General features: G+C 53.7%; 2 protein-coding genes across 7 annotated transcripts; both read right to left on the reverse strand.

Moving 5' to 3' along the window:
* Positions 1–7417: 7417 nt before the first annotated feature.
* Positions 7418–13490, reverse strand: NOL12 (nucleolar protein 12). 6 transcript variants are annotated; one of them, XM_063075251.1, is made up of 6 exons: positions 13369–13490; positions 12212–12317; positions 11880–11928; positions 11215–11373; positions 9680–9774; positions 7418–9248 (listed from the first exon to the last, which is right to left on the reverse strand). In XM_063075251.1, the coding sequence occupies exons 1-6, from the start codon at positions 13449–13451 to the stop codon at positions 8919–8921; spliced, it is 822 nt and encodes a 273-aa protein (XP_062931321.1). In that variant the 5' UTR covers positions 13452–13490; the 3' UTR covers positions 7418–8918. The 6 variants fall into 6 exon arrangements, with proteins under 6 accessions (XP_062931321.1, XP_062931320.1, XP_062931325.1 ...); XM_063075250.1 differs by having other exon boundaries at positions 9680–9777; XM_063075255.1 differs by lacking the exon at positions 13369–13490 and adding an exon at positions 12937–13191 and having other exon boundaries at positions 9680–9777.
* A 5740-nt stretch (positions 13491–19230) lies between these two features.
* Positions 19231–22340, reverse strand: LGALS1 (galectin 1). The gene is made up of 4 exons (XM_063075328.1): positions 22231–22340; positions 20865–20944; positions 19646–19817; positions 19231–19430 (listed from the first exon to the last, which is right to left on the reverse strand). The coding sequence occupies exons 1-4, from the start codon at positions 22237–22239 to the stop codon at positions 19284–19286; spliced, it is 408 nt and encodes a 135-aa protein (XP_062931398.1). The 5' UTR covers positions 22240–22340; the 3' UTR covers positions 19231–19283.
* Between the last annotated feature and the right edge of the window lie 1705 nt (positions 22341–24045).

Genomic DNA, 24045 nt, shown 5'->3' on the forward strand with positions numbered 1-24045 from the left:
CAGGTCACCTGCCCATACCTGTCCTCACCTGGTGAGTTTCCTCCAAAGCGTCCCAGGGGGTCAGGCCTTTGTTGTCAATCTCATCTGAGAGCTGAGAAATTTCATGTCCTCCCCTGGGGCAGCTTAGGGTGAAGACTCCCTGTTTCTCCCCCACCAGACCTCGAGAGCGGAACGGGGCGGGGGCAGGGCACGGTGGAGGGTGAGGCACCCACTGGCCCCACCGTGGCCCCGGAGTCTCGGATCCTTCCTGGGTGGTCATTTCTTCGCGTCGTTCCTAGCTCCGGGCGGTGGAGCGGGGACGCATCGGTCTCGCCCAGCCTGGGCGGTGCTTTTCCGGTCCGGCCACATAAAGGAGCATCGCCGCCTCAGAAGGAAAACGCCGCTCATTTTCCTGGGGGCGGGTGGGGGCTCCACGTGCCCCTCGCTGCACCCGTTTTCTCCCCCACCCCCACCCCAACCTACTGGCAGAATCCTTCTCTGGAATGCACGTTAGACGTGAATATAAAAATGAAGAGCCTTAAGCAGATACACATGCCACACCCGGAGGACGGAGCCCTGGCCCTCTCCCCCTCCAGCCCTTGACCCGCCACCCCTCCCGCAGGCCTCGCCTCCCATCCCCTCTTTTCCGCTGCCCAGTACCAACCTGGGCTCAGGTTTCCACGCCAGGGGGCGACCGGGGTGGGAGGGCCAGGGTCACGGCCTCCTTATTTGAACAATGAATCAGAGCGTTGCCCGGGAGGTGGACAGAAGACCACGCCCCTGCCACGCTCGCATTGGCTCTCCCTAGGTGCCTCATTTACATGAAGACTGTGGGGTTGGACAAGCCGAGAACAAGGGGTGGGGCGGAGGCGGGCGGCGCCCAAATACCTCGGAGCGCGGGACCTGCAGCACGTTCAGCCTGGGCAGCTCCTGTCCCCCGCCCGCCCTGGGTCTCCAGGGGCCCTGGAGGGGGCTGGCACGCGGGGATCTGGCCCCTTCTGATCTCTTTCCCGTGGTGTATTCCCGCCACAACCTCCTAGGATGGCTTTGGCCCGTACCTTGGGCTATAACCTCTCTGTGCCTGTTTTCTTATCTGTAAAATGGGGATAGTATAAATAGTACCTGTGAGGATGAAATGAAATAGTGGCAAGTAAAAAGTAAGAAGTGCATCAGAACAGTTCTGGGCACCTAGTAAATGCTGAATGGATGTGCAGAACTAAAACTACAGCAGTGTGATCATTACTGCAGTCGGGGCCGCAGGGACCTTCAAACAGCTCTGCCCAGGGGTTTTCAACCTCCATCCGCACATTTCCACTGACGTGAAGCTCACTCATAAAATGCATAGCTCCCCTACTTTTTATGCTAACATTTCTTCTACACTGTCCATATGCCAGCTCCTCTTCCAACACCTTTACATTAATGAGGACATAGTAACCTGAAAGAGTAAGTACCAACATCTCCATTTCACAGCAACTGAAGATCAGAGAAATTGACTAACCTGCCAGTGTCACACAGCTATTAGGTGGCAGAGCCAGGACTAAACCCTGGTGTGTCTGACTCCACGAGTCACTACAGAGCATCTTTATTTGCTAATTCACTCAGACATCCACATGTGCCTAGTATATGCTGGGCTTGTGCTGGGCACTGGGGAGACAGTAACATGAATAAAACGTGGCTCCTTCCGAGATAAGGGGCCCACTGACCAGAGGGAGAGACAGACCCCTGAAAGGTCATTCTGGTTCTCTTAACAAGGATAATGAGCTTTCTGCTTGGTGAGATCCATGTTCAATATCTGGCTCTAGCACTTCCTGGCTGTGTGATCTTGAGAAAGTTACTTGACCCTTCTGAGCCTGGGGTGAGGTGGGTGCTTGGTTTGGGTTTGAAACAAAGAGTATGGTCCCAGCCCTCTAGCCCCCACCAGTCAGTAAAACCTAGAGCCAACTCAGGGTGACACTCCCCAAAATTCATTAAATATTTATGGAGCCCCTACTTTGTTGGTTGTGTGCACTGAGGATACATCAGTGAACAAAAGACCAAATCTCCTGCTTTTGTGATGCTTACATTGCACTTTTCTTCAGTGGAGAAAGACAGACCACAAATAAGATAAATAAAGAAAATATGGAGTATGTTGGCTGGTAGTAGGTGCTGAGGAGAAAAGTAAAGCAGGGAAGTGGATTGGAAGTGCGGGTGTGGGGAGACATTACATTTTAAACAAAGTGCTCAGGGAAGGCCTTACTGAGATGGTGACATTTGAGCAAAGACTGACAGGAGATGAGGGAATGAGCCTGCTGTTCTGGGGGAAGAGTGTTTCAGGCTGAGGGGACAGGAATGGTGAGGCTGGGGTGGAAGGGGTGAGGGGAAGAAGCAAGGGTGCTGGGTGGGTTGTTCTGAAGTCTTTCAGAGCTCAAAGCTCCTGGCTTTGGAGCTGCTTGGCTGGGCCTCTGGATGGCATGGGCTGGTGGGCAGTAGCAAGTGTCTTGGAAGGAGAGATGATTGGAAGGAGGCAAGAGGAAGGGGCTGTGGCTGCAGAGGCAAGGAGGTGGCAGAGAGGAGTGAAGGGGACTGTGGGGAAAAGCCCCCCTCTTATGTGGGGGGTGAGGAGGGTGGTTGAAGCCAGAAGGGCTCTTAGTAATCTAGGTAATAACAGCCCCCCCTTCCCCAAGAGGGAAAATCCACCCTCCTTGTACGCACGTTAGCATATTTATCCTTACAGCATGCCTGGGATGTAGGAAGGGGCAGCCATCATTATCCCCATTCTATAGAAGAGAATCAGGCTCAAGCAAGTGGCCCCAAAACACTCAGCGACTTGGTGACAGAGCCTGGTGTAGAAGTCACACTCCTAGAGTTCCGTGGGATGGTTCAGATAGTTCAGGGCCGAGGGCGTAATGGTGGCATCAGGGCAGCCGCCACCACTTGACAGCATTTAGTTCCAGCCTCACAGCCCCGTGTGTGCCCTGCAAATCCTGAGCTCACTCATCTCCACACCTTTGCTCATGCCCTTCCCCTTGCCTGGGACCCCCTCTCAGATCTGGGGAAGTAGGACAATTACTCCTAGTTCTAGACCTGCTCTCTCCTTCTGAACCTGCTTCCTCTCCTGTCAGGTGGGAACGATCATCCCAGTCCTCCGTGCCACAGGCCTGTTGGAGAATCAAGTGCTCTGGGCAGGCAAGGTGGATGCAGGGGCCTGTAGCTCAATGGGACAGGGCAAGAAAGCATGAGTCTTGGAAGGGGCCATCTTGGCTAGCTGTAGCCCGTAGCTACCCTGCGAAATGATGATCCAAGCAGCCAGGCTTGCTTTTAGAGGACAAGACAGAAATCTGAACTTTTACATGGTAAATCACAAATTTCCATTCTTTCAGTGATGGCTCAAATGCCACCCCCTCCGGGAAACTCTTCCTGGCATCCTCAGCCTTAAATAAGGGGTCACTCTGCTGGGATCCTGTGCAGGGCTCCCATCTCCCCTGGGGTGTCCTTCACCTAGTAGACCACGTGAGGGATGCCCGGCAGGCAAGACCCTGGATCTTGGATTTTCTTTCCTTGGGCTTGCTCAGCTCGTCTGGTGGGCTTACTGCTTGTATCTAGGGTTTCCCTGGCGAAGGACCCATGGCCTGGGCGCCTCTACCCTCCGGATCCTTCCCTGGGGATGTGCGTGTGCCCAGCCCCAGGTCACTCACAGTTTAAATCCCAGCTCCAACTGAGAGGCAGTGAGTAGTTGGAACTCAGCTAAGACTTCTTAGCCTTGGCCAATGTAGCAAAATGGACTTAATGGAATTGGGTGCCTGGTGGGGTTACTGGGAGAACTCAGTGAATTAGACATGTAAAGAGTGATGGTATACAGTGAGAGCTCTTAGTACCATGTCTCTCCTAGTCTAGTCCTCTGAATCCCCACAGCTATACTAGTGCAATGTTAAATCCCTGGAGGGCAGGACCACTCCCCAGTGCCTGGGGCTTATTAGGTGCTCAGTAAATGTCTGAAGAGAGTGAATGGGCGCCTGCATGAGAAGTGGGTCTCCCTGCCTCTCCCCTGGATAACTGCAGCTGGGTTCTGGAGACTCCAGTCAGCCCAGTGCACCCTCCACACTCACCAGTGAGCTCTCTAAAATGAACTGCCCACTCTGACTGTCCCCTGGCTAGCCCCCCCCTCCCCACCCCCACCTCAGGGGCTCTCCCTGCCCACAAGATAAAGGCCCTGACCCTTAGCTCAGCACTTGAGGCCCATCAGGGTCTGAACCCTGCTGGCCTCGCAGCTTCCTCCTCTCTTCTGCCCTCCCCCTCTACCGCCCATTGCTCACTAAGGGCCCTTTATCTGCACACCCACCACTCCCATCTGCCTGATCGAGCCAAGTCATCCATCAAGACTCATGTCAAGGGTCACCTCCTCTCGGAAGCTTTCTTGATGCCCTATCCCTGTTCTGTGTCCCCTGAGCCTGTGCAGATGTCTGCCCTCTAACCCTCTATTGAACCCGACCTCCAGAGGGACCTCCACGTGTCTGTCTCCTCCATGAGATGTGAGGACCATGTCTTATTAGCTCTGACAAGTAACTTTTGACATTATTTCACCTCTGAGACTCAGTTTTCTAACGTGTCAAATGGAACTAATACCCATTTCTCACAAAGCTGTTGCAAGTTAATAATGCAACTGCCTAGCACACCAGAGGTGCTTGATAAAAGTGGTTTCTCATCCATCCTCTTTCTTTTGGTTGATACTTGCTAACTGTGGGGCAGAAAGGAAAGGGCAAAGGTCACTGGACAGGGAGGAAGGTTTCAGCAGGAGTCCAGGAGGGATGAATGCAGTGATGGGAAGAAGGTAGATTTAGAAACTTGCAGACAGGTTGAGCTTGGCACTAGGACCAAGAAAATTGTAGGAAGTTTATTTCCAGGCTTGTTTGGGAGCACCTGGTGAGGATGGGTTCCATGTAATTTAGCCAGCATTGGCTGAGAAACTACAGTGACACAGGCTATGCCAGGAGCAGAAACATGGAAACAACTAAGACATAATTTCTCACTCAGAAAGTGCATGGTCTGGCTGGGGGAACAGACATCCCAAGTTACAATGTGTTCAGTGTTTAAAAGAAGGAAACACAAAGTATCATGAGCATGTAGATGGACAAATGATTAACTCTGGCCAAGGTGGGAAGAAAGAGTCGGGGCAGGCTTCTCTGAGGAGGTGGCTCAAAGGTGAGGACAGTGAGAAAGGTCTGAGAACAAACAGCCTGCGGACATCAGCAGGGCTCTGAAGGCACCTGGAACAAGCAGATGTTAGCTCAGAACAAGGACATTTCCAGCAATCCACCTTCTCACAACAGATGAGGCAGTGAGCTCTCCAAGCTTAGGAGGAACCGGGAGCCCCTCATCAGAACCATCTGCACAGCCACAGGAAGGTCAACACCTCAAACCTGGGGACAGCAAGGCCTTTGAGGTCACTGGGATCTGGTGAGGATGGAACTGAGGCTTACCTGACACATGAACCCTCTCCTCCACAGCTCCTGACCTCACCTCATCCCCCTGGGGAGGGCTCAGGCCACCCAGAAACAGGTCCTACTGGGATAGGTTCTTTCCTTTAGTGGGCTGAGCCGGCTCCTGGTAACCGTGGCCATTGCTCATTGTTGGATTAGCACAGGGCCTGACTGGTCTGGGAAATTTGGTGTAAAAACTGGGGATGGATAAACATCTGTAGTGGCTTTAGCTCCACAAGGCTGGATCCCCTGACAGCCCTTTATATATTTGGCTTCTGGGGAGAATCTGCTGACTGTACTCCAACATTCATTCTCCCCTTTGTTAGGAACACAATCCCCAATTCTCGTCCGGACACTTGGTTTCCCAGCATCTCTTGCAGCTAAGAGCTTCCCTCCGCCTTCTGCCTGGCCAATAGGACATGGCAAGTGTCAAATGTTTTTAAAAGGAGGGGCATGTTCTTCATTCCTTCTTCCTTCCTGCTAGCTGGCATGCAGAGATGGTGGCTGCAGCTTAAGCAGCTGTCCTGGACTGTGAGGTGGAAAACGTGTGTTGAAAATGACACAATAGCAAGCTAAAAGCCTGCCATCCCAGCCCTCCAGCTCCCGGCTGCTAACCTCCCATTTTTGTTAACTTGAGAACTCCTCTCTTACAGAAGCCAGTTATTTTTCAATTGTATTTGATATTATAGGCACACAAACCTAATCCTTCTTGATAAAGTTCCTAGAAGCCCAACCTTGGGACCCACAGAATGGAGAGCAACAGGAGAAAGGAATCCAGGAGTGGAGCATGGAGAGAGAGGCTCCTGGGAAGAGAGACAAGTTCTCCAGAGGGTTCTTACTCCATCTCCCGATCCTAGGATTGGCCAAATTAGAGTGACTCCATTTCCCTGGCCGGCTGGAAGAACTGATGGCATGCACAGGAGGGAGTGGATGAGAATTTAACACTCGTAAACATTATAAATTGTAAATGTAAGCTACACATGACCTCGTGTCACGTGAGATGGGAGAAGGGACCAAGGTCAGACATCTCAGCAGAGGCAGCAGCAGCGAACACACACTGAAGCTGTACCTGGGGAGTGCTTCGGAAAGTAGTTCAGACATGTGGTCTCATTTCAGCCTCAGGGCAGCCCTAAGAGGTAGGTATCTAATGTCATTTCAACATGAGAAAACAGACCAAGAGGTCAGCACAGCAGGAAGCTCACAGTGACCAAGCAGCAGAACCTGTGTTCAAACTCAAGCCCTGCAGACCCCCCCTCCCACAACCAGGCACCCCATGCCAGTGCCTCGAGGCCTGCCTGGCAACGTGGGGCATGGAGAAGGGGACCGGACCCCCCTCCCACAACCAAGCACCCCACACCAGTGCCTCGAGGCCCGCCTGGGGATCCAGGGTATGGAGCCAGGGACTGGACCCCCTCCCCCACAACCAGGCACACCTTGCCAGAGCCTCGGGGCCCGCTCGAGGACCTGGGGCATGGAACTGGGGATCAGACACTCTCCACAACCATGCACACTGCCAGCACCACGGAGCAGGCCAAAAACATCTCCATGTGGGTGGCACACCACAGCCACCACGATAACCATGGCTGCCGTGAAGGTGGCTAGATGCCACAACCATCATGCAGGACTGCCAGCCCCTGGAGTGAGTTGACACAAGGAGTCACCAGCAGAGAAAAAGAAAGGAGAAGGATGTCTGTCTCCACAGAGCCCATTTCATAGTGATGGAAGAGACATCTGCTCTGTGATAGTACTGTGGGACCTGATCACGCCTCTTAGCATTGGACAGATCATTTGAGCAGCAGATCAACAGAGTAACTATTATTCTTTCAGAGAGAGAAGAAATCTAGGGTGATTAAGGGCCAGCCCGTGGCTCACTTGGGAGAGTGTGGTGCTGATAACACCAAGTCAAGGGTTAAGATCCCCTTACCGGTCATCTTTTAAAAAAAAAAAAAAAAGAAAGAAATCTAGGGTGATTAGATGGAGGAGGGAGAGGGAAAGGGGGAGGGATTGGACAAGGGGCATAAAGAATAATTACGACTTGTAACAATATATATGTTTGTAATATTGATTTGATCAACATATCTCAATGTTGAACCCCCAAAATATGTATAATCAATTTTGATTCAATTAAACAAACAAACAAAAAAACAAACTCAAGCCCTGCTGTGTGCACTAAGCCCCGGGGCTTGGCTATTTTTGTTCACAGTGGTCCTGAGCACCAGGACCACCTGGAGAGCCCAGTAACAGGTGCCACTCTCTGCCCAGGCACAGAGGTAGCAAAGTAGACCCCAAGCACAGGGGAGGGCAACGGGAAGGCAGTAGGGAGAGCAGGTAGAATAGCTGAGAGGCCAGGGCGAGGGGCCTCCCAGCCACACGCTCTGTGTGTTCCCACCCCCAGTATGGCTTTCAGACAGGCACCAACCGTCACCAGAGGATGGAGAGAGCCTGTCCCCCACCAGGCGCAGCTGAACAGAGCCACGGTTCCTGCGCCTGCCCCACAGCGAGGCATGGCTGCTCCTGCACGCCCCACTCACTGCTCCCCTCCTCCAGGATTACCCACATGCCAGGGCGGGTAGAGCCTGCAGCCCTGCTCCCAGGGGCCACTTCGTCCCCAGCACACTCACTGTCCTGTCACCCTCTCTGACTAGTCCACGAGCGTCACCTGGAGCTGAGAGCACAGCTTACTCCCCCTTCGCAGCCCTACTGTTTAGGGCCCAACTTGGCTCTCCTAACCAGGGCACAACCCAAAATTCCTCAGCTCTTGCCCCAGGACTCCACGCTGGGACAAGGAAGGGACAAGGCTGGTTTTCATCAGCTCTGAAGCCACAGCTGAATATCTGGAAGGAACATGAAGAAATGGCAGCCCCTGTGGAACACCAGCAGGCCTCCCCGTGGGGTCTGCTCTGAAAAGGTCACACCTTCATGTGAGTCAAAATGCATTTTCTTTAAAAACTGAGGCTTAATTAATCTTTCCTTGTTGTGCCCCATCTGGGAGTCGCTGGAAGCTGTCCAAGTTTGGGGGTGGGAAATACTCTAGGACTCAACTGCTACCACCGCTTCAATTTCAGCTGAGGAGACTGATGAGGCCAGGAGAAGGGACAGGTCAAAATCTCAGGCATTTGAGGGCAGAGCCTGGCACTGTTCACCCACCCTGCCATAGTTTCCCATTTGTCAGAGCAGCAGGTGGACTCTGGATTCTACCAACGGACACAGTGGTCTTTAATCCTGGTTAGAAGAACCAGATCTAACACCACCTTATTGTACTCACAGAGAAAATTGCTGGAGACTGAGGATGGAACAACTACCCTTGACCATTTCTGCCTACCCTTGGAGCATGGTATCGGGTCAGGGACAAACAAACCCCAAGTATACAAATCACGAGTCTCAAAAATCCGATGGAGTATACATTTGGGAAGATGTCCCAACCTGGCTCTGAAGGCTCCTCCTGGGGGAGGCTAGCTCCCAGCTGTCTGCTTCTTCTAGGGTTCAAACCCCAGGACAGTCCTTAGGCAAGGGCAGCCCCAGGCAGAGAGGTCGTGGCCTCCCAACCTTGGGTTCTGGAGTCTGGGCAGGCTGGCTTACAGGGACAGCCAAGTTGACACAGGACAGATCCCTGCAGCGTAGCTGGGTCACTACTTGGCTCTCAGGGCTCATTCCCCACTGTGCCGGGCTTTGCCAGTCAGTCGGCGTCGCTGGGTCTTGCTGGTACGAGTGGCAATTGGGGGCTTCTTCGTGGAGTCCTGGGCCCGATGGGGATGTTTCCTCTTGACCTTTTTGCGGCTGTGTGCATGCAGCGATGCTGTGAGGGAGGAGATCCTGTGGGAAGGTGAAAGGCCAGTGAGGCTGGGGCCTCTGCTGACCGTGGAGAATAGGGCAGTGGGTGAAAGTCTGGGTTGGGGGGTGACGGACCACCCAGCTCATAGAGGTCAAGTCAGGACAGGCCTGGAATGCTAGGAGCACCAAACTCATCCCAAAGTTGGCCTGCTCTGACACCAGAGGGCCTGCCAGCAACTCCCCTCATGGAGGGAAAGGCCCTTAACCCCGGTACTAAGGGGACCTGAGGTTGGACATTCTCAAGGGTGGGGAGGGACAGGGGCAAGGAGAGGCTGAGGACCACTCAACAAGCAAGGCAGAGGGCTGCTGTGGGCCCCACACCTGCCCCGTGGGCCAGCAAGAGGTGGCTCCGAAGGCCTGGTCACTAACACCAGCCGTAAGGAACAGACCACAGAACACAGGTCAGGACTCACCGCTGAGAGAGCAGGGGGTCTCTGGACTTCTTGGGTAAGGCTCTGATTGGCTTCTCCATGGATGATGCCTCCTCCTGGGACCCATCCCTGGCTCCCTGCTAAAGTAGCACAGGACAAGGACTGTTACAGAAAGCAGAGGGCTAGACACCCTGAGCAATCATGACTTTGTCAAGTGAGGGTGTGACCTGCCACCTCACAGACCTGTAATGGGGCTCAGAGAAGGCCTTGGGCAGAAGAGCATTACATCTGCCCCAAACTGGGGGATTACACAGGGGAGAGCTGCTTTCACAACCCTCCACTGCCTCGCACCAGCAGCTTGTAGTAGACACTCAAACATTCACGGATGAAAAAATTAGCAAAGGGAGGGGCTGGCTGGTTAGCTGAGTTGGTTAGAGCATGGTACTGATGACACCAAGGTCTAGGGTTTGATCCCTGTACCAGCCAAAAAAAAAAAGGGAAAAATTAGCAAAGTGGGGATAAGACTTATCTTTGCATCAGACTTTGCAAAAGAAAGTGTAAAATGGAAGATGAGTGTGAGATCAGTAAGGAAGTGCTCAGGCAGTGGCTTCAGCACTTAAGGACACTGTAACCCACTGGCGGAAATGTGTTTTATACCATAACTGCGTATATACATCAGTCATCTCTCCGTATCCACAGTTTTCACATTCACATATTCAACCAACTATGGATCTAAAACATTCAGAAAAAAAAACCCCTAAAAACAAAACAAATTAAAAAGAAGATATAGTGTAACAACTATTTATACAGCATTTATATTGTATTAGGTATTGTAAATAATCTAGACACGACTTTAAAGTATCCAAGAGGATGTGAGTAAGTTATATGCAAATACTATGCCACAAGCATCTGAGGATTTTCGTGTCTGTGAGGGTCCTGGAACCAATCCCCCATGGATGCCAAGGGATGACTATATATGTAAATTCTTACACAAACCAGACAGACACAACTCTAGCTAGAACAGATGTTTCATGAAACAATACTTTCTGTGATGTTTTGTGGTATTTTCAATTATATTCTTTTTTATTTTTTTACTACTAGTAGTTGTTGTGACCTACTAGTTGCTTAGTAGTTTGCAACCTCCTGATGATTCACAACCCACAGGTGAAAACTCACTGTTAGTACGCACAGACTTGCCTTGTCACTGCTGCTTACCATTCGAGGGGAATGATCACAATGAACAGCCATCTTTTGCTGAGCACTTACTGCGGGCTGGGCATTGTGCCCAGTGATTCATGCAGATGAACCACTTTTGTCCTCACAGCAAATTCACAAGGCGGGTGCAACGAACAGCAACACCCAATTTACTGATGAAGAAAGGGAAGCAAGCAAGGCAAGGAAACCTGCCCAAGCTCCTTCAGCCGGTGGTGGAGCTGGCCTCTGCAGCCCCCAGGAGGCAGAGACTGAAGGGTCTACAAGGGAAAGAGCCCCTTGCATAGGGATACCTATGACATGGGCCACCACTTAGCAAGCCCCTGACAAGCCAGTCTGCTCCTGCTCCCCTTCTTCCCTGTGACCTGGACTGGGACCCACATCAGGCGGCGGCAGTCCGAGCAGCCGGGCTCCTGAGAGATCCAGGTTGCTGATGGTGGTCACGGTGACTGTGTGATTGGGGTGGTCGTACTGCACCGACTCTGTTCTTGCTGTCACCAGCCGGTCCAGCTCATCTGCCTCCTCTGCATAGAGTGGGCAAAGACCAAGCCTCAGCCCAGGAACAAGCAACCAGGCTCCAGCCTGCCTCCCAGCCCTGGAGTGCAAGGGCCCTTCTACTCTAGAGGAGAGCATCCGTTAAGAATTTACTGGCTCCAGAGGCTGGCCTTCGGATGAATTTTGTAAATGACCCACTCTTCCCTTTGTGCTCCAGGCTGGTCCCCACTTCAGACAAACAGGAGCTGCTGCTGTCCTTCCCCTTCACCCTCAGTCCCTCCAATCCTCAGAAACTGAGCTGTCTGCTCAGGCTTGGTCTCCCATGAGGTTTGGGTCTCCTTCTCCTGGTCTCCATTCTACTTGTACTCAGAGGTGCTTGAAGACCACCCCTGACCAACAGGTCACCACCAAGACCCACAGAGCTAAGGAAGCCAGCTTCCGCACAGCTCTTACACCCCTCCCCTGCCACACACCAAGGGATATATAAACCCAGGCCTGCTGGCTGTTCTCCAGGTTGGACCAAGGACGGACTTACCCAGTGCCTCCTCTCTCTCTGCCAGCATCTTCAAGTATTCCTGGTGGCGCTGAAACCAAATGGAAGGGAACAGGAAGTCAGTATGGCCTCTCAGCCCAATCTTAGGCAGGGACATTGCTCAGCTCCAGGTAAGTGAGACCATGGCTCACAGTGCAAGATCAGGAGGTGACCCCATCCTCCTCCTTTACTAAACTGTCTCTACCTGTGTAAACAGCTCCCCAGTCCTGCCCACACACTCCCTGCCCCATCCCTGCAGCTGCCTATATTAGAGCCACCTAAGGCTGCAAGTCCCCTGAGAATCAGAGAACTCCCTCCTGTCCTCCTCCCCATACCTCCTCCCGGAGCTTCTTCTGTTCCTTCTTCAGCCGATGCTTAATCTCCTCAATGGCTGCCTTCTTTCGTTCCACCTTCCGCTTGTGGAAGCCTGTCAGGTACTCCCTACAGGAAGGAAGCAGGCGAGAGGCAGGAGAGAGTCAGGAGGAGACACGAGGAAAGAAGGGCTCGCTGTACAAAGAGAAAAACAGCTAAGGCTGCACTGTGTCAGGCACCATTCCAAAAATTTACACGTATTAACTCATTTAATCCTCACAACAACGTGTACAGTAGATATTAATCCCCATTTTATAGATGGCGATATGGAGGCACAGAGAGTCTTGGTTTCTTGCCCAAGGTCACATGTTTAGGAAAATAAGGGAGATGCTGCCTCTTTCCACTCAATACTCTCTAGGGCTCTCCGCTTCAAGCAACAGGGCCAAGTGGTGGGCACACAGAACAGGTGCAGGCTCCTTCCACATCAGAAAATTTCATTACTCAGTGAATTTAAGCCACTTCTAGGGGCCTTTCAAGTCCACCCCACCCAGACCTCCGGAAACCGTCCATTGGACTAACATCCATTTCCCCAGGACACCTGACCCCTGGCCCACGCTGGGAGTTTCCTGATGATGCCACAGCATTTCTCTCTCCCCTCCTATTTGGTCTCAGTCCCTTTTCATTTCCCTAGTGCCGACTGCTCTGTTCCCATTTTGTTCTGACGCCCTGCGCTAGGCTTTTCACTGACCATGGCCCATTTGTCCGGCCAGACGCCGAGGCTCTGAGGTTCAGCTTACTGGCCTGAGGCCTAGCAAACTGCAGGATCCCAATAAACGTCTGGTGGGCGAATGAAAGAACTCAAGCCGCTCTCATTTCATTCGCTCATCATTCATCAATGACGGCTGAAAGCCTCCTGTGTGCCGGGCCGCTGGGCTGGGCTAAGCTAGGGTGGCTGGAGCCATTGCTTTGAGTCCCGACCTCCGACTCCCCGCCGCGCACGTAGACACGAGGCGAGTTGTCGGTACCGAAGAGCACGCGAGAGCGGCGGCGGGAGGCGCGGAACCGGAGCTCTCTGGCCACGCCCAGGGGAAGGGCCCTGGGCGTGAGCGTGCGCGACCCGGGCCTGCCTGTATTCTTGCCGGGCAGCCCGACGGGAACCCAGTCTGGCCGGACCACTCACCGCCGCTTCTCCTCATCGAAGCTGAGAACGAGCCGGGGCCGCCGGTCGCCGCCACCCCTCTGCTTCTTCTTGTTGCGGCCCATAGCGGCGAAGCCTGCGGCGGCGCCGCTTCTTGTAGCCGGAGACACTTCCGGGTGTAGCAGTTTTTTTTGGTGTCGGCGCGCACCTCGCACCCAGGCTCTACAGTTCCGCCCACCAGGCCCCGCCTTTTAAAGAAGCCGCCCAGCCTCTTTCCTCCAACTCCTCCCCCCCCCCGCCCCCGTGTGTAAAGTGCTGGTTCCTGCTCTCTCAGCGACTCTCCAGCCCATTCCCCAGACTGCTTTCGATGAGAGCGAGGCCCCTAGGCCCCACCGCCTAAGACGGTGCCTGGCACACAGTAGGTGCTCAATGTAGAGTTATTGGTGAATGGCCAAAAATTACTGATCCTACTTTTGGTTCTGATGTTAACTCGTTGCTGGTCTCCAAGAAAGAGCCAGACCGCCTGGATTTGGATACTGGTACCCCACCTACAGCTGTGTGGTCCTGGACCAATTGTGCCTCAAGTACCCTGTAGGGTAAATTCTGGATACAGCCCTATTGCCCCCTCCCCATGCATACCAGAGTTACCCCTCCCCTCTGGGAGACTACCCCTGGCCAAGGTAAGTTACCAAGGAAAGGAACGTCCCCTTTTAGAACAAGCAGAAGGCTGCAGGGAGCAGGGACCTTTAGTAAATGAACTAGCTCTCTGGGGCCAGGAGAGTAGTGAGTAGATTAATTTATCTGCTCAGCCAGATCTCCCGTGCACTCAGAGTTATGTGAGCTGGGTGAGGGTCTACAGGTAAACCTGAAAATGATTTACACGCCTACTCTGATCTGTTCACTGCGTAACTGTTGTATGTCCTCTGTGGCTGCACGGATATCTGACCGACTGGCCATCAAATGTCTCTCCTAAGTCTAAGAAATCAATGTCTCTACCCATTGGACCTCCAGGTGAGTTCTTTGGAATAGGCAAACACTACACAAGTGCCATCGCAGATGTGGGACTCCCACGTTACGTAGGCTGTTTGTAAACCTGGGATAATTACAGTTACTCTGTAGGGTTATTGTAAGAACTTTGGCGTACACCAGAATCCCCTGAAGGGCTTGTTGAAGCCCAGATCACTGAGTCCAACCCCAGAGTTTCTGATTCAACAGATCTGGAGTGAGCCCCAGAATTTCCATTTCTAGGAAGTTCTCAGGTGCTGTTGGTCCATGGGCCAAACTTTGAGAACCATGATTGTGAGGAATAAGTGAGTTTTGTAAAGTGTGTGTAACTAATACATACATACACGTGTTTGCTATACAAGCCACCTTCCCTCGTGCCTCCGTTTGCACAAGTATGGAATGGGGGTGTAATACACATTGTCTACTGAAAATCAGGGCATGGATGTAAAGGCATGCTGTAAAACACCTGAAAGGGATTTTTTTTTTTCAAAGATGACCAGTAAGGGGATCTTAACCCTTGTCTTGGTGTTGTCAGCACCACGCTCAGCCAGTGAGCGAACCGGCCATCCCTATATAGGATCTGAACCCGTGGCCCTGGTGTTATCAGCACCGCACTCTCCCGAGTGAACCACAGGCCGGCCCTCTGAAAGGGATTTTTAGTAACTCGGGTTATATGCTTGAATCCCCCATTCTCAACCCTGCAGGCATTTTGTCCTGTCAGGTCTTGTGCCAGATGCTGCAAACACAGCTGCTGCCCTTGACTTTAAGGACTGGCCTGTCTGGCAGGTCAATGATCATGACAGTCTGGTGGATAATGCCTCAGCAGTGAGAAGCTCAGGAGGCTGCTGTAGCTCAGAGTTGGCTCCTCCAGTATGGAGGACCAAAGAGGGCTTCCTGGAGAGGTGAACTCAGAACTGGCCAAGAAGTGGGGTTACCAGAGGAATAACAGATTCTTAGGACCCTACCCTCTCCTTTGACAAGTGGGAAGGTTGAAGTCTAGAGGTCATGTCCACACACGTATTGAGTGCCTACTGTGTGCCAGGCACATAGAGTAGGGAACTGTTATTTCAGAGAGTGAAAGGGACTGTGGCAAAGCTGAGAAATGAACCTGGGTCTTTGGCCTCCACACTCAGCTCCCTGGACTGCTGGCCTGAGGGATCACTCCCCCAGTAGCTAACATGCCCCCTCTGGAGGGCAAGGTGCAGACCCTCACCATGAGTTTTGGAAGGAGCCAGGCACACAGTAGGTGCAGGACTCCATAAATGTTGAGTTCATTCCACGAGGGTCCTCTGCTCAGGGGTTCCATGTTGGGTGCCGAGAGGAAGTTATCCTCAAACCATGGCCCCTGCTTTTGCCCCCAGTGGCTATGCCCTAACATCACCCTTGGTACCCTCTCTCTGGGTAGAGACATGGCCCTGGCTTTAGTGAGGCCCCCTGAAGATGCCCAGAGAGTGACCTTCTGCAGCTGTATCACCTCCTCTGAGTCTCAGGTCCCAGGTCCCAGGGCTGTCACTCGCTCTGTTTACCAGGGTTCCAATCCCCACCCAGAGTGGTTGTAGATTGACAGCGAAGGCTCAGCTGCTGGGCTTGGTAAGTCATAAGCCTGCTTCTCTTACCCTCCCCCTTCTTGGGCCCCCTCCCCCTTCACAGTTCATTCATTCAGACTCCCTCTGTGTTGAGGAGTTGTTCTCAGAGCCTCACGTGGATTATCTCAGCTACTCCTCACCACCTCCCTATGAGGTTGGAGCTGCTTTCATGCCCATTTCACAGATGAGGAAATGGAGGCTTAGACAGGGGAAGTGTCTTGACCAAAGTCACCCAGGTAGTAAGTGGGGACACCAGAGTCACTCCCCTGACTGCTGTCTTATACACAGTATGATTCTGCCCTCCTCAAGCTTCCAGTCTGGCACAGAGATGGGAACAAATAAGAAGACAGCTGCTTGCACAGTGGAACCTCTGGTGTGGAACTCCGTGAGGTCAACCCTCTCAGCCCAACCCAGCCCGAGCTGCTGGCCCATGCAGGGCTCAGGGAGGCCTCATCTGCAAAAGCTCCCAGTGCAGAGTGAAGTCTAAACACTTTCCAGGGAGTTTCGTGATCCCCTTTCCCAGGAAAGAAGACAATGGACCGGCAACCCCACCCCAAGGCAGTGAATTCCCCATATTCCAGAAGCTTGATATACCTTTACTTTGGCTCATGGTCTAAAACACACTTTTTGACTTGCTTTCTCCTTGAAATTATTTTTACTTTTATTGAGCATCTACTGTGTGCTGGGCGCAGCAAGAGATGGCACATTCTCAATAGAAATGACGATGAAGATGATGAGCAAAAAAAATAACATTTGGAGCCGGCCTGTGGCTCACTCGGGAGAGTGCGGTGCTGATAACACCAGGGCCACGGGTTCGGATCCTATATAGGGATGGCCGGTTCACTCACTGGCTGAGCGCGGTGCTGACAACACCAAGTCAAGGGTTAAGATCCCCTTACCGGTCATCTTTAAAAAATAAATAAATAAAAAAAAAATAACATTTGTTCAGCTCTTTCCATGATTATCTCTTTTGAGGTATGACCCTCATTTTATTAAGAAGGAAACTGAGATTTAGAGAGATACAGTCGTTTGCCTGAGGTCACACAGGCAGGAAGAACAGGTGCTGACGGTGGAGCCCAGCAGGTCATCGGACAGAGCTCTGCTTAATTTCTCTGGACTGTTTCCTAGGCTCTTGGGACACATAAATTCTTAAAAGGAGTAAAGGGAACCAACATTTACAGGACCCCTACCATATGCCAGGCACCATGCATTTCTACACATTGTCTTAGCTAATCCTCTTAGCTAATCCTCAGAACCCTACAGAGTGAATACTAGTATTAATTCGATTTGACAGATGAGGAAAGTGAGGTTCAGAGATGTTGAGTAACTGGCCTAAGAGCACACAGCAGTGGAGCTGGCGTTTAAACACAGGCCTGTCTGACTCAGAGCCCGGTTTCACAACCAGCGGCCTCTCTACTGTTGTAGAGAGCTCTCCTCTGCCCTGTTGTAGTCCCAGTCCTCGTGTTTTGTGGGTGTTCAGCCAGCGTAGGGAGAATCAGTATGGGTGAACTGTGAGAACTAGGGAAAGGCAGCCTCAGGGACACTTCTTCCGATGTCCAGCAGAGGTCGCCCCTCCACAGCCAGGCTTCCAGAGCTGTTTCCGAGTAGCCACTTGGGAGCCCCAGGAGAGCCTGGAGATTGGGTGTGGCTCATGGGAGCCTCCAGCAGATGTGCTCCATCCTGTTTGGTCCTCTCATAGAGGTGGGTCCCCCCTCAGGCACCGGGGGCCCACTGAGATGGGAATCTTGCACCCCATTTTACGGATGAGGAAACTGAGGTTGGGGGCTGTAAGAGACCTATCCAGGGTCCCACAGGTGGTGCCAGCTGTCCTAGAGAGTGAGATTTGTTGAGGCTCCTCTCATGCCTTGGGAGATTGTGCCCTGGGGTTTTGGGGGAGGCCAATGATGTTCTGATTCTAAGGCTTCCAGAATGTTGGCTTAGTTCCTGCAGCTGTTTCCCAGGGAGCTAGGGGCTCTGGGAAAATCAGACTGCAAGAGATAAACAAAACAAACAAAAAAACAAAAAAAACAAAAAAAAAAAAGAAAGAAAAGAAAGAAAGAATCTGACTGTAGCAGCAAGCAGGAAAAGAAGGAGCAGGGAAGTGGTCAGTCTGCAGGGTGCCCCCGCCAGCCACTCAGGCCCCATCACCTGTGAAGGGTGGGTTTGATGGGGCTGGGTTAAGCATTGCTCTCTAAGGTAACAGAGCCTGGGCTGTCTTGGAAGAGACATCCCCTTGGGAAACCAGGAAAAGACAGGCTTATGGAGACCTCATCTCAGGCCCAATGAGTCAGCGGCATCCTGCTCCCAAGAAAGAGGCCATGTACAGCGAGAGGCCTCTGGGAGCCTGGAGGCTGGGTCTGAAGTCGTCTGGCCTCTACCTCTCGGTTCTCTGCAGGGGCTGATGAAGCCCCCCACTCCCAGCTCCTCCTGCCACAGAAACTGGGCAGTGGGGTGCCAGGGCCATCACCCGAGCCCATATTCCCATTGTTGAAGTAGGGGGACCTCCTCAGAGCCACTAGCTTCCACACTAGCCCGATTCCCTTACACTCCGGCAAAGGGGATATATGGCCTGGAGCCGGGGAGCTAGGAATTCTGGGGAGCCACCACAGGCTCAGCTGGGCCTGGTACAGACTGGGGAGTCATTCCACTACTCAGAGCCCAGTCCCTCCCCTTCAAATTGGAGTAATAACATCTCAAGAGGTAGTGTAGGAGGGACTATCCACTATCCACTGAGCATTTACCATGTGCCAGGCACTGAACTTGGCTTCCTTCATGGAACATGTTACTTAATCTTCACAGCAACTCTGTGATAGGTTACGTGCTAATATCCCCCTTGTATAAATAAATAAACTGAAGCTCAGAGAAGTCAATTAACGCTCACAAGGCCACACAGCTGGCAGCCCCTTGTTGTCTGACTCCAGATCTTCTAGCTCATGAAGGCAAATGAGGGGCCCGGTTATTTTTCCCTCCAGCTCGTTCTGTTCTGCTCATCTTCATGGCATGAATCGGTCTGTCCTTGCCTCTTTCCCCTTTGGTTTCATTTATGCGACATCTTTTGAGCACCTACTGTGTAGTGGTGCCCACTGGGCTAAAAGCAGTTTCAGGGCAGGGACTGGTTCTTATTCAGTGGTCACCAAGCCTCCTTGTGTGCTGAGGTCTCTGCTTGGCCTGGGAACCCAGGGGAAGAAGACATCACGCGAACTTAGGAGGTGCACGTGGAGGAAGTGAATGGAAATGAAGGAAGAGGCCAGGCCTGGGGGTGGGGCCCCTGTTATCCACACACACATGTACACATGGACACAGAGAAGGCTGGTTCAGGGGGAGCAGAGGCAGCTGCCTTTATTGGGGGCCATGGGCTCGATGGCTTCACTCAAAGGCCACACACTTGATCTTGAAGTCACCATCGGCTGCCATGTAGTTGATGGCCTCCAGATTGAGGCGGTTGGGAAACTTGAATGTGTATCCATCTGGCAGACTGATGGTCAGGTCTTCCTGGTCAAAGGTGATGCACACCTGGGGGGTGGAGAAGGGTAGAGAGCTGGGCCCAAAGGCCATGGGACCTCCCAGAGCCCTTTCCTGATGTAGCCCTGACAACAGCCCCAGTTCATGGGTGAGGCCACTGAGGTTCAGAGAGGAGATGCAGGTGGGGCCTAGGACTCTAGCCACTATATCCAGCTCTGCCCCAACACACCCAGTGCCCTGCCCCTGGCCCCCAGTCCCTGGCCCACCTCCATGACACTTCCACGCTGGAAAGGGAAGGTTTGTTCCCGCTGCTCGGTCCCCCAGGCCCCGCCGTCCTTGCTGTTGCACACAATGATGTTGGCATCCCCATGGATGTCGAAGCGAGGGTTGAAGTGCAGGCACAGATTGTTGCTGTCTTTGCCAAGATTCAGCACAACGCTGGAGAGAAACGGGTGGGCTTGAGAACACCTCAGCCAGCTCTAGCCTCCCCAGACTGACCAGTCTGCTACTCAGTGCACCATTAATGCACCTAGCTGGGAGAACTCATTGAACGAGGAGACAAAAATCCTGGATTCTAGTTCTGGCCCTGTGACCTTCAACTAGTTCCTGTCCCTCCCTGAGTCTCAGTTTCCTCATCTGTACAATGGGGTCTGCACAAGAAGGCTCTCTAAGGGACTTGCTGTGCTGATAGCCCAAGACTCTCGCAGACATTAGTGTTCTAGCCCATATGGTCAAGGTCAGAGACTCCCTTCTTCACTTCTGGGAGGGCAAGTGTCCTGTCTGTCTTGTACATCTCTGTATCCCTGGTGCCCAGTACAGAGTGGGACACATAGTAGATGCTCAATAATTGCAGGGCAAATGAGCAGTTAATAATAATACATTTGTCAAGCAGAGGTAATAGCGATCCCTGGCTCTGAGGGTTTGGTAAGCGTGAAATGAGAGTGCCCGAAGTGTGCGTTCCTCACAGCATCGGCTGACCATTCTCTTCCCCCTGCCATATGCAGCACCTCACTTCCTCTGCACTGCAACCTCCCCCTTCTTTTACTGATGAACAAACAGGCTCAGTGAGGTTGGTTGACTGGTCCACAGTCACATGGCTGCAGAGAAGGATTGAGGGAGTGCATGACCAGCCCCAGGAACCTCAGAGGGAGGGCGCGGGTGACACCCTCCTGTGCCCATTCCCTGTACTGCAGCCTCCCCCGGCCCCACCTCGGGTCCCACCCAGAAACAGAAGGGGGGCAAGGTAGATAATGAGGCCACAGCTGGTTTAGTTTAAGAGGCTCCAGCAGGGAGAGAGGGGGTGACAATGGTGGGGGCACCCAGACCCCACAGAGGAAGTGAGTCATCCAGAAAATGCAGCATCGGCAGCTGGCTGTTAACCCCCTCCCCCCCGGGAGGAGCAGCGATTGCAGCCTGCCACGCCCATCCCAGTGGGACCCTTGGGCTCCGAGCCCCCGTCCTGCCACCGGCCACCTCGCCCCTCACCTCTTGGCGTCGGGGGCCACCTCGCCCCGCACTCTGAGGCACTCCCCAGGTTTGAGATTCAGGTTACTGGCGACCAGACCCTGCGTAGACAAGACCACGCCCAGCCAGGTTAGAGGACGTGGAGGTCTCTGCCCTCAGTGTCCTGGGGTGGTTGGGTGAGAGTGGGGTCATTCCACCTCTGGATCCTCTGACCAGGCCATCAGGAAGCCTGGGGGACAGGACGGGCTGCAAGTTCTAGCCTGATTCTCTGTGTGGTCCTGGGAAAGTCCCTATCCCCAGTACAACATGTTTCACTCTGTAACATTAGCCAAGTTCTAGGAGACAGCCTCTAGAAGGTTTTGCAGAACAGCTTGAGGATTTTGGAGTCAAAGTGGCCTGGGAGGTGGGTGCTATGCCTTATTGCCTCATTTAGCAAATGGAGCGGATCAGGCTCTGAGGGGCAGCAACTTGACCGAGGTCATGCTGAATGGGGATTTGCCCCTCTGCTAGAGAGGAATAGCTTGGTGTTGGGCTGACCTCACTATCCCCGTCAAGCCCGCTCTGCAGAGAGGCTCAGAGTCTGGAGAGGAGACCCTGAGGAACAGGCCCCTCTGTAGGCAGGAGAGCAGCCAACGGTCAGGGTCAGGGTGGCAGCCAGGTTGGCTCAGGGTTCATGAGGCAGAGCACAAGGCAGGCTCTGCAGACTGGCTGGCATCAGGGCGGGTGGGCAAGAGTTAACTGGTGTGAGTGGTTCCTTCTGTCAGAAACTTGAACGCTTTCCCTGGGGGCCTGCATGCCTACTTCTCCCTCCCCTACCTACCACTACCACACTGTCCCTCCGAGCTTGGGGGTGTAGTAGGGAATTCTCCAGCCCCACCTGACCAGCCTTGCCAGAACCACCCTCCACCCCAACCCGATAACCCAGGCAGGCCCCTCCCGGACAGCCTGTCTCAGGTCCTGGCGACTTTTCAGAGCTCTCTGGAGTACAGGGTGACTCTGCCCTGGCCTGGAGACCAGGGACAGCTGCATGGGGGAGGGAAAAAGAAGTTCCTGGAGGTGGATGAGGGGGAAGGGACAGTGGCCTGGCTGTCATCAAACTGTCCCCCCCCAGCTGGCCACACCCTTTCCACTCCCACTTCTCAGAGAGCTGCAGAGCTGCAGAATGTCGGACCTTGGCAGAAATAACTGTGCTGCCAGACCCTGGAGGAATCCAGAAAATTCTTAAGCCAGAGAAGGCCTTTGGGGACCATGGCACCCACCCCCATTTTACAGATGTGGCCACTGAGACCACAAAAGGCTACACAGTCAGGACTAGAACCCAGCTCTTCCTCTGGCCGTCTGCTCCTACCCTATCCCTTGGACCTTGCGGTGGGGTCCCCACACTCACACAAGCCATGGTTGAGGCCAGGAGGATGTTCCCTGGGACTGCGGCACCAGCTGTGTGAAGACTCCCCCGGAGAGATGATGGAGCCCGGCCGCTCCCACCCTTTTAACTGGACCAGACCCGGGTGAGGTGAGTCCCGCCCCTGGAAGCTCAGCCAATTGCAAATCGGGACAGGGATGGGGGCCACCAGAGGCGGAGTCAATGGAAGGTTGAAGCCGGTTCTGGAGCAGAGGTGACCAATCAGAGTGGTGAGCCCACCCCATTCCTTCTTAGCCACGTCCCAAGGGTCCAAGCTCCACCTTCTGTTCTCCTCCTTTACCCCTCCACCTCCCACCCTGAAATTGTGCTGTGGCAGGGATTGGGGGAAGCCAGTGGAAAATAGTTTGAGGATGAGCTGGGCCCAAGAGTTGGCGGGAAGGGACCTGGTGCCAGCAGGCTGAGCTCAGGGGGTGGCCAGAGGAGATGGCTCAGGGGGTGCTGGGTCCTTCAGACAATTAGAAGCGGGTTGGTGAGGCCACTCCCTGGCACGGGCCAGGGCTTGGCTCCCACTATCAGCCTCTGCAGAGGGCTGAGGACTCATTAACCACAAGGCTCTGGCCCCACCCGGGCCTCCCCCGGAAGCAGGACTGTGGCTGCAGCTTGCGCGCCTCACTAAGGCTAAAGAAGGGCTGGGCCCAGTGCCAGGCCTGAGGCTGCTGGCCATGGCTGCAGCCTCAGGCCTCGGCCCTGCTGAGGGGCCTGCTGGGGATTCTCCCCTGCCTGAGAGCCTCTGGCCGATCGGAGAGTGCCGGGCCTGGGAGTTGGCCCAGGGTGGGCCAGACCATGAGGGGTTGGGTTCCCCACGCTGTGCACCCCCCTCCACTTTTTTCACATCTACCCTTCTGAGGCCAGGCACGGCCTTCCTTTTTCCATCTGTTCAGCAGATATTTTACTGAGCTTACAAGGTGCCTGGCCCTGGGCTGCCCTCAGAGGATTGAAAGCAGAACCCCTCCCAGTCCCTGCTGTCAAGGAGCCCACGGTTGGGATGGAACCTGACCATGAACCTAATTGAGAAGGCGCATGACAACCAGCTCTGAGGGAAGTCAAGAGCAAACCCCGTGGTGGGATGGAGACTGCGGGCTGTGAAGGAGGTAGGTCTTGACTGATGGGCGAAAGCTCAGGAAGGAGAAAGCACGGGTCTGGGAACAGTGGGTCCTGGGCATGTGGGGGAAAGGTGGGCGTGAGGCTGGAAAGCAATCAGTAGCTGCATCATGAAGGGCCTCATGGGCCAGGGAAAGCATTGGACATTGTTTTATCTGGGGTGTTGAGGAGCCACAGAATAGGGGGAGTGAATACTAAGGCCAGATTTGGGCTATAAGGAAGGTCACTGTAGCAACAGGATTGAGGGTGGGTTGGAGGGGTGCTCACCCCACACTCAGGAATCAGGTGGAGGGAGGGGCGTGGGGAGCACTGGGCAAAGTGGGGGGCTTGCTAGGGGAATTGTCAAGGGGACTTCCGTCTCCATACGGCCATCCCCCTTCTGAAACTGCCAGCATCAAAGAGGGAGGAAGGTGCGGACTAGGAGTGACTCACGTCTGGAGGCCAGACCAGCAAACCCACCCTGCCCTACCCTGCTTTCCAGCCCAGCCCCTCCACCCCCCATGCCCCAGGCTTCCTTCCTCCAGATGACTGAAGCCCACCCTGGCACAGGATGAGAGGGGAGTGTGTAGGGCTGCAAGGTAGACCCGGAGAGGGGGCTGGGCTGCACCCCTGGAAACCCCTCTTCCCTCCTCCCAGACCAAGCTGGCTGCCTCAGCAACCAACCACAGCAGCTTCACT

This window comes from Cynocephalus volans, chromosome 12, assembly GCF_027409185.1.
Source record: "Cynocephalus volans isolate mCynVol1 chromosome 12, mCynVol1.pri, whole genome shotgun sequence".
Lineage (NCBI taxonomy): Eukaryota > Metazoa > Chordata > Mammalia > Dermoptera > Cynocephalidae > Cynocephalus > Cynocephalus volans.

What these genes read in the sequence shown, in the direction of transcription:
- NOL12 (XM_063075250.1), bottom strand. Translation starts at nt 13,451, where the DNA reads ATGGGCCGCAACAAGAAGAAGCAGAGGGGTGGCGGCGACCGGCGGCCC. An exon ending in TTCGATGAGGAGAAGCGGCG is followed by an intron (nt 12,318 to 13,368) that starts GTGAGTGGTCCG and finishes TCCTTCCTGTAG; the next exon opens with GGAGTACCTGACAGGCTTCC. An exon ending in AGAGAGAGAGGAGGCACTGG is followed by an intron (nt 11,374 to 11,879) that starts GTAAGTCCGTCC and finishes CACTCTATGCAG; the next exon opens with AGGAGGCAGATGAGCTGGAC.
- LGALS1 (XM_063075328.1), bottom strand. An exon ending in GTGGCCCCCGACGCCAAGAG is followed by an intron (nt 19,818 to 20,864) that starts GTGAGGGGCGAG and finishes GTTTCTCTCCAG; the next exon opens with CGTTGTGCTGAATCTTGGCA. An exon ending in AGCGTGGAAGTGTCATGGAG is followed by an intron (nt 19,431 to 19,645) that starts GTGGGCCAGGGA and finishes TCCACCCCCCAG; the next exon opens with GTGTGCATCACCTTTGACCA.